The sequence below is a fragment of the Natrix helvetica genome (genome assembly GCF_964273705.1).
Source record: "Natrix helvetica genome assembly, chromosome: 2".
Lineage (NCBI taxonomy): Eukaryota > Metazoa > Chordata > Lepidosauria > Squamata > Natricidae > Natrix > Natrix helvetica.
In genome coordinates this window covers 158076851-158094574 of record NC_138552.1, presented here as the reverse complement: position 1 = coordinate 158094574, position 17724 = coordinate 158076851, and the positions used below count along the sequence as shown (strand labels likewise).

Sequence of the window (17724 nt, the reverse complement as noted above, 5' to 3'; positions counted from 1 at the left end):
GCCGCCGCTCAGCGCTCGGCGCTCGCCGTCCTTGCGTTCGGCGTCCTTGCGTCGCTCGGCGTCCTTGCGTCCTTCACATCGCTGCCGCCACCGCTCGGCATCCTTGCTTCGCTCACATCGCTGCCGTCGCCGCCGCCACTAGGACGGGCTCGGCCGAAGGGAAGTCCGTCAGGCCTCGGCCGCGCCGCCCTCGCCTCCTCCTCCTCCTCCTCCTCTAGCCGCGCCATCACAAGGATTAAGGCGAAAGGACGGGGAAAGCGAAGGGGGCTTTGTTGTCCTCCTTCTCCTTCTCCTCCTTTCCCCCTCTGGCTCGAACGCGGCGCCGGGGCCCGGCAGGCAGGCAGCGAACGAGTCGGAGCCTGCCGACTGAAGGAAGAGGGTGAGAGGCGGGTCCTGTGAACGGCGGTCGCAACTCGGCTGCCTGCCGCCTTTCCCCTCCTTTGTCTGCCAGCCGGGGCAGCCCGCCGCCGAGTTGCAACTATTGCCGCTGCTGCTGCCACTGTTCACAGGATCCGCCTCTCACCCTCTTCCTCCAGTCGGCAGGCTCCAACTCGTTCGCTGCCTGCCAGGCCCTCCCTATAAAGCCTCTGGAGCCTGGGGAGGGCGAAAAAATCATGCAAAAATGGGCGCGTTGTGCGCGCATGCGCACTGGGGGCGCGTTGCATTATGGGTGCGGCACGCCCGCACATGATCCCCCCCCGCGCTCCCCCCACTTGTGGCACGCGAGCCAAAAAAGGTTCGCCATCACTGATATAGATTGTTTCTATTTCTCTGCATAGATTAAGAACTTGGGTTTTATGTCAGCCTTATAGTGTAAATAGGATATGCATGAAGACATTCTCTTTCCTTTAAATTTCTTGTGATCTATAATATTAATCATTTTCTTTGTGTTATTATCGGTTATGTATACTAGACCAATGTGTTAGACTTGTGATCTACAAGAAATGTTTCTTTTTGCAAATTTTATTTTAATCAACTTGCTGTTTTTCTACCATCTGAATAGCTTGGTAATTACTCTTGTTCATTACTAGAATTGTGTATTTGGGGCAGTTAATGTTACATTGTTTTGAAATTTTATTTCTTCTTTTTTTAAACAATAACACTTGATTTACTTTATCTCTTGTGAGATTGATGATCTCCAAAGGAAGGGTTATGTATTCAGAGACCTCTAAGTTACATAGCCAGGAGGTTGCATTACAGAAATTATTTGCATTCATTCATTTACCTTTTTATTGCCAGAAAGCAGGTACCGGTTTTACTACCGGTTCTGTGGGTGTGGCTTTGTGGGCATGACTTGGTGGGCATGGCGGAGGAATTCTACTGCAAAATCTCCATTCCCTCCCCACCCCGTTAACCTGCTTTCCGGCTCCTGTTCAGGGCAACAAAAGAAGATCAGCTGGGAGGCTGGGAGGCAGAGGGGCAGGGCCAGCCTATTTGCTGGTTCTCCAAACTACTCAAAATACTGTTACGAGAGCCTTAATTCCAGGGTTAGGAGAAAGACACCCCTGGAAAATTGGTGATGGCAGCAGGAATTACCAAGACACAACACTATTGTCACAGTACTCATGGACACCTAAATAGCTGATGTAACTACATATCGTATTTTTTGGACTATAAGATGCACCACGATTTTGAAGAGGTAATTTTTTTAAAAAAGTTTCTGCATTCTGCAGGCCTCCCAAACCATCTGCATGCCTTGTTTATTTCAAAAGGGGGGGGGGAATTCAGAGCTTTGGGAGGCTTGTAGAGTGCTCCTGGGGGCTGGGGAGGCAAAAACAGCCCATTTTTTTGCTCATTTTTGCCCTCAGGAGCACTTTGCAAGTCTCTCAAATCCTCTGCATGTCCATTTTTGCAAAGGGGAAGGGGTTTTAAAATGTTGTATTCAGTGTATAAGATGCACCCAGATTTTCACCCTCTTTTGGGGGGGAATGGTGCGTCTTATACTCCGAATAATACGGTAGTTCAATACTTGCAGCTTTCTACTCTATACACTTGGCCAGGTTCTGCTACATTGTGGGACAGATGGGATGAAGTTAATATTAAAAAAATAGCCCTCGTTTTTTAAAATCCTCTTTCTTTCAAGATTTTTGAAAGGAGATTTTTATTCTGTGCTTGAGCTGGAAAGATTGACAGTCATTTGTATTTTTATTATGATTATTGCTTGTGCTCTATTTCCAGCCTATGGATTCAATAGGCGAGATAGGTTAGCATTAGGAGTCAAGCTTTCCTATAAACTCCCGGAAAATATCTTTACCTGTCTAGTCTAAAGAGATTTCTGTATCCCCCCTGCAGACTATGTCAGATATGCTTGGAGTTTCAAAGGGATATGCACAAAGCCTGGATTAAAAGATGTTACCTAATTGAGTAGTAAAATGTTTGCAAGAAAACAACCAATTCACAGGGAGCACCAATGACCCCAAAGCCAGGGTTAGAACAATGAACTCAGGAAACCAAAGATTTTTACATGTGTCTAATATGTGCCATTTTAAAGATTACTGGTATGTAAAAATGCCATCTCTCTTTTCAAGTTTGAATCCAGAGATTAAAATGCATTAAATATGCATATTTCCTTTTGAAGTAATATCACAAATAAATACTAGAAACTCTAAACCAGTGATGGCTAAACCATTTGTCCTTGTGTGCTGAAATCGCATGCATGCGTGCAATAGCATGCAAATATGTGCCCACACCCACACCCACAATGCAATGCACCTCACACATGCATACGACACCACCACCACCACCCCGTGGCCCGATTTGGGCCCAACAGACCTCCTTGAAGTCTCCTGGGACCAAAAATGGGCCAGGGAGGCACAAAATGGGGCGTGCTGTTTTGGGCCAAGTAGGCGTCTCTAAAGCCTCCTGAGACCGGAAAATCAGCTGGCGCACACATATGCATAGAGGAGCTGAGGTGAGCTGGGCAACAACTTGCATGCCCACAGAGAGGGCTCCACGTGCCGCCTGTGACACGCGTGCCATAGGTTCGCCACCACGGCTGTAGACTTTCTTTTTCTCTATATGGGCGGGTGAATGGATGAGAGAGAGTGGGGAGAGGGGGGATAGATAGATTCTAAAGACCATATGCTTGCTTTTTAATTGAAATGTAAGACTTGCTTTTAAGTGCTTAAAAATAAGTGGTTTGGGAGGTTGGAATTTCACAAGACCCTCTTTCAGAATTGGGAAAAAGTTTAGCATAAAAAATACAGTCAAGTGGATAAGACATTCCTGCTCTTAATCCTTAGAGACATTATTTAGAAAGAGCCTCTCTCCAGGAGAGAGAGAGCCATCTGAAACTGAAAGCAGAGTGCAAGTTAACAACAGGTCAAGTGCTTCTGATCCACTGGTTTGAGTGTCTAGTTAAAACCAACACCTTGAATTGAGTCTAATACTGTAGTGAACTTTTCTGCTCGTCTTTTATTAAGATTCTAGGGGGAGGAACCAGGGTGGCTTCAAAAAATTCAGCAATGAGTTCTCTGCCCGGTTGCTGGGTGGGTGTGGCCATAGTGGGCATGGCCTAGTCATCCTCCTGTACCAAGGCGGCAGGGGGGGAGGGATTTTCGCCTTCTCTGGGCTTTCCTTGAGCCTCTGGGAGGGCGAAAACTGCCTCTCCCAGGCTCCGGAGGCCCTTCTGGAACTTCCAGGAGGCCCATTTTTCCCCCTCCTCGAGCCTCCACGCGGGCCCTGCACTTACACATCCAAAACGGGCCGCGTGGAGACTCCTGTGGGGGCAGTCAGGGGTGGGATTTGGCGGTTCTGCGAACCTGCCATAACGTTAGTTACAGGTTCTCCCGAACCCGGGTGAACCTGTACCAGGTGACCCCTGGGAGGAACATCTTTGCGTCTTATGACAGGTGTAGAGTTGCTTTGAACTACAAGGAGAACTTACAGCGATAGGGAAATATTCCAACAGGGTACGGTTCTTCATCCCCTCTGTATCCTAGAAGAAAGCGACAACATTGTGAACCAAGTCATTCAAGTATCCCCACGTTTGTATGTGTTTCACATCATCAGTGCGGCTTTACTCACTTCTCACAATCACAGCGGCATTGGTTGAGGTTTGTCCATGTACATTTGTTGCCACTGCAGTGTAGGTAGCAGTGTCATCATAGTGAGCCCTAAACAGCAAAAAGAGCAAACGATGGATCGTATCAAAGAAAATAATTGACATATCCATTCAAATGCTGATACATGTGAGTTGGGGAGGGGGAGTTAATCTAGGAGGCAAACAGGATTTTGCCACTATGCAATCCCACTATGGACTCAACAGAGCCTTTCTGTGGTCTGCATGCAGGAGGGACAATTGTCAAGCATCTGGAGAGACAATTTAGTGTTTAGTGGCTGTGATTGTGTTGGTTGCTAACAGGTAGTTGCTTTCTTCTGTATTTTATTACATTAGTTCCATAACTGAGATTCAATTTACCAGAGAGCAGGCTTTCATCAAACCAAGGAAAAGGAAAACACTATGCTTGCTTTATAATAGTAGAGAAATGTGGGCAATGTGTGAACTACGTTTTCTTCTGTGTTTTTTTCCCTTTGTCAGAGTAAATGAGATCTATCCTCTCCCTTTCCTGTCATTTCCCCTGGTTCTTTCTGTTCAATAAAAGTATGTCACAAATGGCCAGTGCAATTGCTTCCATCACTCTCCCTTTTGTCCTTTGTCAGTCCCTCTCTCTCTCTGAAAATGAGAGGCCATGGGTTCAAGTCACCTTTGAGCAGGACCGGCTCAGCCGTAGGTCAAGCTATTACTTCTCGGGCGGTGAGTTACTGTAGCTCCTGCCCCCACCCAGCAACTTAAAATAACCTTGCAAGTACAGATAAAAACAGTTTTGATGAGAGTACAAGATGGCATCCAGAAATATCAGCACCAGGGGGGGGGGGGGGACTCTGTTCTTTGTTAAATTAGCATCGTGGGACAGTTAAGTGTCTTGAAGTTTTTTTTACCTCCCAGACATATTAATGGCTGAATGAAACCATTTTATTAGGAATCCTGTATAGACCCACTAGAATTCTATTCATAAAGGCAAGGCCTTTTCATCCGGTGCCTTAACATCTGATATTAGAATCAAAATTGTCCACTGCAACAAGTGACTTGCTAAGAATAATATAAAATATAGGTCCAAGCAATAGCAAAAGCTGATAGAGACTCATATTAGAATTCTATTTTCAGTGGACCTCCAAGCACCTAATCTCCTGCAAAAAAAATAATAATAATACTTTTTTAAACTCCTTAATTCTTCTACTGATATAAATGAGAAGATGTGGGCGCATCTGGAATCATATTACTAAATTGTTTGCTGGGTAATAGGCATCATCTTTGTGGGTGCCTCTTTAAAGTTTCCGCCCCTTTGATTGAAAGTTTAAGCATCAGATTTCCTCTCCAAAGTTCAAGTGGAGGGAGGAAAGGACTTTTGAGAACGTCCAGGAAAGCGAATGTAATGTTTCTTTCATACTTGACTGGGGATGTTACGCAAAATTGTTTGAAGGACAAAAAGTAGCACAGAGTCTGTCACAGAGTTGGAGATTTTATGACGCAGGCAAGGTTATTTTCTACAAGAGAGAGAAGGCTTAACACAGCCCTATTTTCAATGACAAGAAGGCACATAAAGAAGAGGAAGAAGACGGGGGAAAAAACTTGAGGAAAGACCACATAGTCAGAGGATTTAGGCATTATGACACCACTCAGAAATGGCATATTCATTTCATTTTTGAGAATTCATTTTTGATTCGCTTTAGTTATATCTAAGGACTACAGCTCCCCCTAGGGGCAAATCTTTACTTGTGCACTGCACTGCGTTCTATTCAAAGTCACAAAACCTCAGAAAAAGTGTCTTTATGTTACAAAAGTACATGATACGATCGCTATTTTAAAAAAGCATGAGGGATAAAGTTTGAATTAAAAGGATTTCTTTTTTTAAAAAAATCTTGTCCAGGAGACTCAACATAGCTGGGAATTAATCCAAGCCTGAGCCTGGGGCTGCCTTGTGCTACATTTACTCCATTTGGAGTGAATTTTTCAACTTAATGTTGCCGGGATGGTAGAAGGTAGAGGAGATTCTGGGGTTTAAAAATAGGATAACAGAAAGCCTCATGTGGTTACGGTATCAATATTTCTAGAGCCCTTTTTACTGCCAACTCTCTTCAGCCTAGACATGTTAAATTTCCAATTTCCTTGAGGAAAAACTAATGGCCTTGATGATAAGCAGTTCTTGCAGTTATCACACCTGAAACATCTTGCGGCTAAAGGAGTAGAACAGTAAAGAATGTGTATCAGAAGAGGAAGAATATGAAAAAGACCACATAGATTTCAATTGTCCACACTAGGCCACAGAGACTTCCTATGGATTTCCAGAAGTCTATTCCGTGGGCACCGTTGTTCTCATAGTGAGCTTCTGTCTTTTCTTGCTTCCAAGTGGAACTACTAGAACTGAGGTGGGGAGGGGGTTTCTCTTGGGAAAACAGCACAGGGCTTCTCTAACATTAATTCCCTAAATTATTACATTCATAAAAGCAAATTAGTGAGATAGAATATGCAGGCAGGCAGGCAGGCAGGCAGGCAGGCAGGCAGGCAGGCAGGCAGGCAGGCAGGCAGGAAGGAAGGAAGGAAGGAAGGAAGGAAGGAAGGAAGGAAGGAAGGAAGGAAGGAAGGAAGGAAGGAAGGAAATCAGATTATTCATGTGAGAGAATAATTGAATTCCATGACAGTATAGAACAGTGATGGCGAACCTTTTTTGGCTCGCGTGCCACAAGTGGGGGGAGCGCGGGGGGGTCATGTGCGGGCGTGCCGCACCCATAATGCAACGCGCCCCCAGTGCGCATGCGCGCACAACGCGCCCATTTTTGCATGATTTTTTCGCCCTCCCCAGGCTCCAGAGGCTTTATAGGAGCCTGGGGAGGGCGAAAAGAGCCTCCCCCGCCCCCCCGGAGGCTTCAGGGAACGTCCGGAGGCTTCCCTGAAGCCTTCGGAACACTTAAAACCACCCTCCGAGCAACCCGGAAGTGACTTCCGGGTTGCTCGGATGGTCGTTTTAAGCGCTCTGAAGGCTTCAGGAAAGCCTCGGGACGGTCCCTGAACAGGTACAAGACGTGCGTCTCCATCGCCCGGGCCCGGATCGCCTCTGCCGCGCGGCACCTCAGGCTCGGCGTCCTTGCGCCTTCACATTGCTGTCCTTGCGTCCTTCACATCGCTGCCGCCGCCGCTGCCGCCGCCGCTCGGCGTCCTTGCTTCGCACACATCGCTGCCGCCGCCGCTGCCACTAGGACGGGCTCAGCCGAAGGGAAGTCCATCAGGCCTCGGCCGTGCCGCCCTTGCCTCCTCCTCCTCCTCCTCTAGCCGCTCCATCGCAAGGATTAAGGCGAAAGGGGGGGGACGGGGAAAGCGAAGGGGGCTTTGTTGTCCTCCTTCTCCTTCTCCTCCTTTCCCCCTCCAGCTCAAACGCGGCGCCGGGGCCCGGCAGGCAGCGAACGAGTCGGAGCCTGCCGACTGGAGGAAGAGGGTGAGAGGCGGATCCTGTGAACAGTGGCAGCAGCAGCGGCAATAGTTGCAACTCGGCGGCGGGCCACCCCGGCTGGCAGACAAAAGAGGGGAAAGGTGGCAGGCAGCCGAGTTGCGACCGCCATTCACAGGACCCCCCTCTCACCCTCTTCCTCCAGTCGGCAGGCTCCGACTCGTTCGCTGCCTGCCTGCCGGGCCCCGGCGCCGCGTTCGAGCCAGAGGGGGAAAGGAGGAGAAGGAGAAGGAGGACAACAAAGCCCCCTTCGCTTTCCCCATCCTTTCGCCTTAATCCTTGCGATGGCGCGGCTAGAGGAGGAGGAGGAGGAGGCGAGGGCGGCGTGGCCGAGGCCTGACGGACTTCCCTTCGGCTGAGCCCGTCCTAGCGGCGGCGGCGGCGACAGCGATGTGAGCGAAGCAAGGATGCCGAGCGGCGGCGGCAGCGATGTGAAGGACGCAAGGACGGCGAGCGACGCAAGGACGCCGAACGCAAGGATGCCGAGCGCCGAGCGCTGAGCGGCGGCGGCAGCGATGTGAAGGACGCAAGGACAGCGATGTCAAGGCACAAGGACGCCGAGCCTGAGGTGCCGCGCGGCGGAGGCGATCCGGGCCCAGGCGATGGAGACGCACGTCTCGTACCTGTTCAGGGACCGTCCCGAGGCTTCCCTGAAGCCTTCAGAGCGCTTAAAACGACCATCCGAGCAACCCGGAAGTCACTTCCGGGTTGCTCGAAGGGTGGTTTTAAGTGTTCCGAAGGCTTCAGGGAAGCCTCCGGACGTTCCCTGAAGCCTCCCGGGAGGCGGGGGAGGCTTTTTTCGCCCTCCCCAGGCTCCTATAAAGCCTCTGGAGCCTGGGGAAGGCGAAAAATAGCTTTAAAAAGGTGAATTCAGCTGGCCAGCGCGCGCATGCACGCTGGCCAGCTGACAGGGCAGCACCTCGCGTGCCCTGACAAATGGCTCCGCGTGCCACTTGTGTCATTCAGTAAATATAGTTACTATGAGGATCTGACTAGATGGTTCAACAGCAATATATGTACCTATAGGCACCCTCCTTGGTGATTGTTAGGCTCCATGCCCACTTATTTTATTATGCATGCACACACACATACACACAAACATATATGTGCTAGAAAATAGTTTTATCTTTTTCTTTTTATGGCAGCTATCCAATTTATAACCAGGGAACTTCTACAGTTGCAACTGTTAGTGTATGTTGCTTTGGCAAATATGTTCCATTCTGAAATGCAACCATATAATGAGATGCACGCTGAAATCAATGGATGCCAGAGATTTATAAACCAGGGCAAAAGAAATTGTACTGGAATCTATACACATAGTGTCCCTTCTGTAGAAACAAGGAAGAATTACAGTAAGAGTTGGGAAGCCATTCTGTCCTCTTGCTTACATTCAAGAAGGAAGTACATGAACATTTTTGGAGAGTCAAATAAGATCCCATATTTGAAAGGAGAGAGATAGAGAAACAGGTAGGAAGTAGATGATAGATAGAGAGAAAATGAGGGGAGAGAGAGAGAGAATAGGTAGATAGGTAGGTGATGATAAAGCTAGATGATAGAGATAGATAGATAGATAGATAGATAGATAGATAGATAGATAGATAGATAGATAGATAGATAGATAGATAGATAAATATACTGTAGGTGTGTGTGTGTGTGAGAGAGAGAGAGAGGTGTGAGAGGGAGATGAGAGAGAGAGATGAGATATAGAAATGGATAGATGATATATAAATAGATAGATGATAGATAGATAGACAGACAGACAGACAGACAGACAGACAGATAGATAGATAGATAGACAGATGATAGATAGATAGATAGATAGATAGATAGATAGATAGATAGATAGATAGATAGATGGTAGAGAGATAGAGATAGAGATAGATACAGATACATAAAATCAGACTGACCAAAGTTTAAAAGCTTTAGACTTTGGGGCAGATGTAAAAGTCAACTGAGACATCCAATTGCGCAGATAAAAAGGTACCCAGTTGCCACTTTAAAATGATGAGACGATGCCATCTCTTTGGCTCCTAAAGAATGTTTCCACTGGAGCCAAGGAGCACTTGTATGTTCCTAGGAATGAATGTCACTCTCACATCAGATGGAAAGGTTTTCTTAGCCTCAGCTTCAGAGACCCGGGAAGATGAGAGCCAAGAAACTGCTCAGCGGCTTTAAGTGGCTACATATCAGATGACTTGAAACTCAGCTCAGTGGCATGAACAGCTGAGAAGAATACTGAAATACGTGGAGAATCTTAACTGTTAGATATCCTGAAAATATCAGGCCGTTATTCAGATATTTAATAACCCTCTGTTAAGTGCAGTGGGGGGGGATCAGGAGCATTCGGTGTAGCCCCCAAAACAAGTTTGCATAAAAGGAAAAGAGCCCCATTAAAGGAAAAGTCGTTCGACTATTAGCATTCAACTAAATCACGTCCTCTGATTTGTAGCTGATTAGCTGATTTGGCAGCTAATTCCAGGGACCTTGATTTATAATAATTAATAAACAATGACCAAGTAGAAGAAATGTCGCATCTAGGATCCATTTTTTTCTTCTGCAGGGCATTTGGAAGCCAAGTTGTTTGTGGCAAAGATCCAGGGATGAATGCCACTCCATGAAATGTGTAGCAAGCTGCAACTGGATTTGAGTGTAATAATGGGCCAAAGGGAGGACAACTTACTTCAGAATCATATAATGCACAGCTCGGGAGAGCAGGTCAAACTCTTTTAAAATCACATGCTTTTCAAAGTCTCCTCTCCCAGACTGCCCATTGTCCCTATGGAAAGGAAAGCACACTCCCGTCTCTTTGGGGTTTCTGATATGGGAAAGATAGGGAGATTTTCATCAGATTTGCACTGGAACAGGGAGAACTCAATCTCGAGGCATGGCACTTCCTTTTTTAAGATATATATTTTATTGTTTTTTATTGTTTTTTATATAATAAAAGGCAGTCAAAACTAAACTCGGAAAGGGAAAGAGAAATAATGAAAGAGAGAATAGAAAGCGCAAGAGAAATCATGGCACTTTCTGATAAAAATCCCAGGTGAAATCTTTACCTTCCTACCATCTGGAAGGAAATATAGAAGCATAGGCAGCTGCACAAACAGGCTGAAGAACAGTTTTTATCCGTGGGCTGTCAGACTCCGGAATGAAAAATAACTCTACAACAACGTAGTACGATTGACTTGCGGGGCCAGCGCGACGAGCAAAAAGTTCACACGGTACAATAGAACTGGGTGTTTGTTAGTAGGATTCACTGGGCTAGGGATTTTTTTGTCTTTCACTGTGAGTTGCATTGTGTTGGGATGCACAAAGGAAGGCTCAGCCAATCTCATTGTACAAATGTTGTACTCTGACAATCAAGGTTTGAATTGAAAAAATGAATGCCATTAACTAGCGCGCACACACATGGGCATACGTAGGGATTCCTTTTACAAATAAATAAATAAATCTCACAAAAGTGAATGTAAATGATTGGTTTAATGGATTGGGACGTGGTGTACACTTTGTGAATGTGTGTCGGTGCCATCTGCATTGTGAATTTATAGGCCTGTTTTGGCCTCCCAGCAGCACCTCTCCTCATCCCCAAAGTTGCTAAAGAAGTGAAGGAAGAGTTCCAACCCACCCTCCCTATGAACCAAACAAAGACCTTTTTCCAGAGCTTACCTGAGGAAGGATATACCGTGGATCAAAGTTTCTCAACCTTGGCCACTTTAAGATTTGTGGACTGCAACTCTGTACTGGCTAGGAAATTCTGGGAGTTTGAAGTCCACATATCTTGAAGTGGCAAAGGTTGATAGGAGGTTGAGTCATGATAACTAGACATCATTTCTTTTTGGTTTGAAATGTTTCACTGCTTATCCAAGAAGCTTCTTCAGTCTGAATAAGTTGGTTAGGAGGACCCTATATATGTTCTCCTGCTCCAGGTTGATTTCATTTCTGGACAGGTTCATTAGGTGATTAGGCAGAAAGTCTTTAAGAGTCCTTTCTCCTAAGTGGGTCATTAAGTGTGTCCTTCCTGGTGAGCCTATAATGTGATCTTGATCTTCCTGGGAACTGATGCAAAAGTAGCCTATAAAACGAGGACAAGTTTCATCTGAGGCTCCACCTCTATTGACGGAAGGATTTTCCATTTGGCATTTTAAAAAGTTCTTTCACTTCCCTCTCAAACTATCATATAGTCAAAAAGAAAAGATGTCCAGTTGCCATTACTCAACTTCCAGTTCTACCTGGATGACTGAGAAACTTCATATTGTCAAGGTTGAGGAAACACTGCTGTCCAGAGTGGGTAGATCTGACCCAGTCAGGATCCCCGTTTCTTATGGTGCCTTTTTCATGGGTGATAAACATTTGGATGTAAGAGTTAGGTAGACCAAAGAGTTGGCCAGAAAGTTAATTTTCATAAAGAATCCAAACCACAATATGCATTCAACTGTAGGCAGATATCCCATACTCTGTAATTGGCAATCAGTCCTGTGGATTCTGATGGAACTTATTTTTTGTAAAACAAGTATCAAAATTGCCTTAATAACTGCTCCATCACAGACACCTTACCTGTTTATATCCAACATGTGCACTCCATATTTGCTTTCGACGGTGTACTTCCCAGGCTCACTTGCAGGAGTAATCAATTCTTCATTTTTGTACCTGAGAAGCAAAACCAAAAACACAAAAATCAAAAGCTCTCAGCTTATGCTGAAAAGCAAATTGCAATGTAATTCAGGCAAAATTGATGGCACTCCATAGTTTGACAGGAAAGGCACTCGCTGCTGGCTTCATTTTCGATGACCATCAACATAAATAGAAGTGGTATTAGAAAACTATTGCAGAAACAAGCAAAATATCAAAATCACCATAAGTTTTTGGATAAAACTACAAGATTCAGCATGTCTTGGGATTTGATCTATTATAGGTAAAGGTTCCCCTGCACATGTGTGCTAGTCGTTTCTGGCTCGAGGGGTGGTGCTCATCTCCTTTTCTAAGCCAAAGAGCCAATGCTGTCCAAAGACGTCCCCGTGCTGAAGGCGCACAGAGAGCTGTTACCTTTCCAGAAAAAGGTGGTCCCTATTTTTCTACTTACATTTTTTAATGTGCTTTCGAACTTCTAGGTTAGCAAAAGCTGGGATAAGTATATATTAAGTGTTATGTCAAAGCACCTGGTATGCCCAAATATGGGAGGGAGCATCCTGCTTCCCTTTTGCCTTTCATTTCCACCCTAGGAGCCTTTCAGGCAGAAAACCATTTTTGTGTTGCATTTGTGCTGATAAATAAATAAAGGGAGACTAGTATAGATCTATTTCAAACTCTCATCAGCTAGCCATACTCTTACTGGGATTCAAACCTGGGCTGTTTTTACATGTTAGGTCCCTTGGTTCAGCTGATAAGGGAGGAGAACTTGTGGCTTAGAGGCTAATACAACTGCATAACATGTAAAAACAGCCCAGGTTCGAATCCTAGTAAGGGTATGGCTAGCTGATGAGAGCTAAATAGCTTGAAATAGATCTATACTAGTCTTTATTTGTTTATTTATTTATTTATCAGCACAAATGCTATATATATATATATGTGTGTGTGTGTGTGTGTGTGTGTGTGTGTGTATGTATGTATGTATGTATGTATGTATGTATGTATATATATATATATATATGTGTGTGTGTGTGTGTGTGTGTGTGTGTGTGTGTGTGTGTGTGTTGTATTTGTACTGATAATAAATAAAGGGACACTTTTGTTGTATTCGGGTCTTTTCCCGTGTAAGGTTGAGATTGTCTTTGCAACGTTTCGGCAGGATCTCACCTGCCATCTTCAAGCTGTGGGCTTAAAATGTGATCGGAGCTGCCGTCTTTCTGTAAGTCTTGGTGGGAGGGGATGGGGTGCTGGCTTTGTTTCAGTAAGTGGAATGATTGGTTGTGTGGTTGTATCATGATTGGTAGATTGGTGCTGATTGGTGCAGGCTGTATGTGCATTGTTGTTTTGTATTATAACGGCTTGGGTGGTGGGTGGTGTTCGTTTGTTGGCTAGGGCTGGTTTCCAGATGTTTGGTAGGCGGGAGGTATCATCACGTTTGTTCATGCTGTGGGGGTGTTTCTCTATTTCGATGGCTTCCATGATTATTCTCTTGTGGAGGTGTTCTGTTTTGGAGATTAACCTGGCTCCTTCAAAGTTGATTTCATGTCCTGTAGCTTTAAGGTGCTGGAAAAGGGAAGAAGTTTTTTCTTTTTTTCTTACTGCGTTTTTGTGTTCTGTGATGCGTGCATTTATTCTCCTGTTTGTTTGTCCTATGTATATTGCTGGGCAGATTTTGCATGGTATTTTGTAGACTCCTTGGTTTTCTAGCTGGATTTTGTCTTTGGGGTTTACATACATATTTACATACATATATATACACACACATACATATATACATACATACATACATACATACTTACACACACACACACACACACACACACACACACATACATCTCCACAAGGGAAGGTGGCACTCTGAAAAGCCATTAAGTTAACTTCTCTCTTGAAGACCTGCTAGGAAAGCTGTGTCCCAGACACCTGAGGTGGGATGAAGCTAACATTTCCATAAATTGGGAAGTAGCTCAATTATAACTTCCCAGAGCAGTGTTTCAAAATCTAAACTAGCTTTCCATTAGTTTCACCTGAGCTAGAAGTAAATTACATCAGCTGCCAAATATGGATGACATTGTGGGATTTCATTGGGAGCTATGCAAAGGTTACACACAGAGGTCCTCTGAGATTAGATTTGAGGTACCCCGAGATTAGATTTACAGTATGATTCTTGCTGTATATGCCCATAGTTTCAGTTGAATATCATTTTCTCTGTTGAGTTTCAAGCTTTTATATTTTCATATCCTAATGAAGAAATGCTATTAAAATCACTTTGGGACTTAACGGCTGATTGAAGAGTTATTCAGCTTTGTCTAGAAGGACATCTAGCACTCTGCCCCCCTGAACTTTTCTCAATGAACATCTCAGAGTGCAACCCATTTCAAGCTCTGAAGTCTCCAATCGATGCCTTCAAGGATAAAGTCGGAAGCTTCTCTGTCATTCATGTCAAAGCAACGGCATCCATCCAGAATGCCTTTGAGGATTATAAAAGGTTCTTAAACATAGCCAATATAAAAGTGACATTTAATAGCTGGGTTATTACATGAATAACACTTAGCACCATCTTGAGATTCCTGGAAAGAGTCAAAGGCTTACCATTGTACAACAGGGGTGGGAAATCCTTGGACCGTACAATAAAGCCTGACGGACATCTTTTCCCACACAGTATGAGATCTCAGCCGCACTAAAAATTCCGGTGCTCGGCAGATGTTTTCTTCAACCGCATACCTTTCCAAGGCCATTTTTTCCTCTACCTGTAAAGTAATTGTGAGGAAAACACTTGAGTTCATGCATTAAGCTAAGTTACAATCTTGTAGCATTTTTTAAAAAAATTGAAAAATCTATAGCCCACACGTTCATGTTTTTTTTTAATAATCCCCAAGGACATGACTCAAGTAAGATGTGTTATTTATTAACCGAAATTAGTTTATTTAATTCAAACCATTGCTAAATAAATAGTTAGAATGTTAATAAACGCATTTAAAACCTCCAAATTCCACAGACCCTGGAAAGGAATATTCTCCAGAAAGAATCAAGCAATGGTGTCAGTTAACCAGAGTTGTGAATGGCAGGTGTGACTTCAGGCCAACTTCAACTGTTGTCATAAAGAGGTTGGCTTGTTTCGTTTTGCCTTGATGTTATGCTAGCAATGATGTTTTATAAATTATGGAATACAGCAGGGTTCTCCCAACTTAGCAACTTTAAGAGTCATGGACTTCTACTCCCAGAATTCCCCAGCCAGCCAGGCATGCTGGGGAATTCTGGGAGTTGAAGTCCACAAGACTCAAAGTAGCCAAGTTGGGAGACCCTGGAACACAGTATAACATGGCAATCCAGCCCTTTTGACTTATTCAACAAATCATGGTTCAAATAAATAACGGTTTAATGTGAGTTATGAACCCCGGTGTTCAGCCTGTTCTGATAGGAAAACAGGTAATGGATGGAGATTATTTTCTACTAATTGAAAGGAAATGAAAATAAGATACCATCCTCTGTATGGCAACTTTATCCAATTGTTCTCTAGCAAGGAGACGGGCTATGCGAAGCTCTTCCTCTAAAGCAATCAAACTCTTGACATATCGGATCCTCCTCTGTTCACTCCAGTGCAGAGACTTTTGCTCCTGACTCCTGCAACATCAGAGGGAAAACTAATTAGGTTTCACCTAGTATCGAAGTTACCAAAATACTGCAGCAGGTTAAGGAAAGTTATGAAAGTTATCCCTTTGAAAGTATTAAGTTGGAAAAACTGCATTCTGGTATAGTGGTGAAAGCGCTGGCCTAGAAACCAGGGGACTGGGAGTTCTAGTCCCGCCTTAGCCATGAAAGCCGGCTGGGGGACTTTGGGCCAGTCACTCTCTCTCTTTCAGCCCAACCCACTTCATAGGGTTGTTGTTGTGGGGGAAATAGGAAGAGAAGGAGTATCAAGTAAGTTTACCCTCTTGAGTTATTTACAAAAATAATAAAGACGGGATCAAAATCTAATAAATAAATCAACTCTATAGAAGTGGCTGAGAACTTTGCAAGCTCTCTTTAATTACAGGTAAGTTGCACCTTTCCTCTAAGATGCATCTATGTACATCCCATTTTATCCTCACAAAAATCCCTTGTGGGTGGTAATACTGTGATCAAGATCATACAGCAAACAATGAAACATCCAATGAGGACGTACAATAATACAATACAATACAATAGCAGAGTTGGAAGGGACCTTGGAGGTCTTCTAGTCCAACCCCCTGCCTAGGCAGGAAACCCTATACCGTTTCAGACAAATGGCTATCCAACATCTTCTTAAAGACTTCCAGTGTTGGGGCATTCACAACTTCTGGAGGCAAGTTGTTCCACTGATTAATTGTTCTAACTGTCAGGAAATTTCTCCTCAGTTCTAAGTTGCTTCTCTCCTTGATTAGTCTCCACCCATTGCTTCTTGTTCTACCCTCAGGTGTCTTGAAGAATAGTTTGACTCCCTCTTCTGTGTGGCAACCCCTGAGATATTGGAACACTGCTATCATGTCTCCCCTAGTCCTTCTTTTCATTAAACTAGACATACCCAGTTCCTGCAACCGTTCTTCATATGTTTTAGTCTCCAGTCCCCTAATCATCTTTGTTGCTCTTCTCTGCACTCTTTCTAGAGTCTCCACATCTTTTCTACATCGTGGCGACCAAAACTGAAAGCAGTATTCCAAGTGTGACCTTACCAAGGCATTATAAAGTGGTATTAACACTTCACGTGATCTTGATTCTATCCCTCTGTTGATGCAGCCTAGAACTGTGTTGGCTTTTTTGGCAGTTGCTGCATGCTGCTGGCTCAAATTGAAATAGGGAAGAAAATGGTAAGTGAGCACCTGTCTACCCTAGACGAGTTCAAATCACCAGGACCGGATGGATTACACCCCAGAGTTCTGAAGGAACTAGCAGACGAGATCTCAGAACCACTGAATTATATCTTTCAGAGATCCTGGAACACCGGGGAACTACCAGAGGACTGGAAAAGAGCTGATGTGGTTCCCATCTTCAAAAAAGGGAAAAAATTAGACCCAGGAAACTACAGACCTATCAGCCTAACCTCAATACCAGGAAAGATTCTGGAAAAAATAATCAAGCAACGAATTTGCGAACACCTAGAAGCAAACAAAGTAATAGCCAAAAGCCAACATGGATTTGTCAAAAACAGATCATGCCAGACTAATCTTATTGCATTCTTTGATAATGTGACAAAATTAGTGGACCAGAGGAATGCCGTCGATATAGTTTACTTGGACTTCAGTAAGGCTTTTGATAAGGTAGACCATAACCTACTACTAGATAAAGTAGAAGAATGTGGGTTAGACAGCATCACCACCAGATGGATTCGTAACTGGCTGACCAACCGCACTCAACGTGTAGTTCTCAATGGAACTGCATCTACATGGAGGGAAGTATGCAGTGGAGTACCCCAAGGCTCTGTTTTAGGCCCAGTACTCTTCAACATCTTCATCAATGATTTGGATGAGGGAATAAATGGGGAACTCATCAAATTTGCAGATGATACCAAGCTGGCAGGAATAGCCAACACTCCAGAAGACAGGCTTAAAATACAGAAGGATCTTGACAAACTTGAACA

At 44.5% G+C, this 17724-nt stretch overlaps 1 protein-coding gene across 1 annotated transcript in view; it reads right to left on the bottom strand.

Annotated features, from left to right (window-relative positions):
• The window catches only part of MYOM2 (myomesin 2), a 94515-nt gene that overhangs the window by 61211 nt on the left and 15580 nt on the right, over positions 1-17724 (bottom strand). The window contains exons 4-8 of the mRNA XM_081942328.1: positions 15611-15752; positions 14721-14878; positions 12060-12152; positions 4027-4115; positions 3887-3937 (exon numbers count right to left, since the gene is read on the bottom strand). Of these exons, the coding sequence (XP_081798454.1) occupies positions 3887-3937; positions 4027-4115; positions 12060-12152; positions 14721-14878; positions 15611-15752 (533 nt within the window). The remainder of the gene's footprint in view (positions 1-3886; positions 3938-4026; positions 4116-12059; positions 12153-14720; positions 14879-15610; positions 15753-17724) is intronic.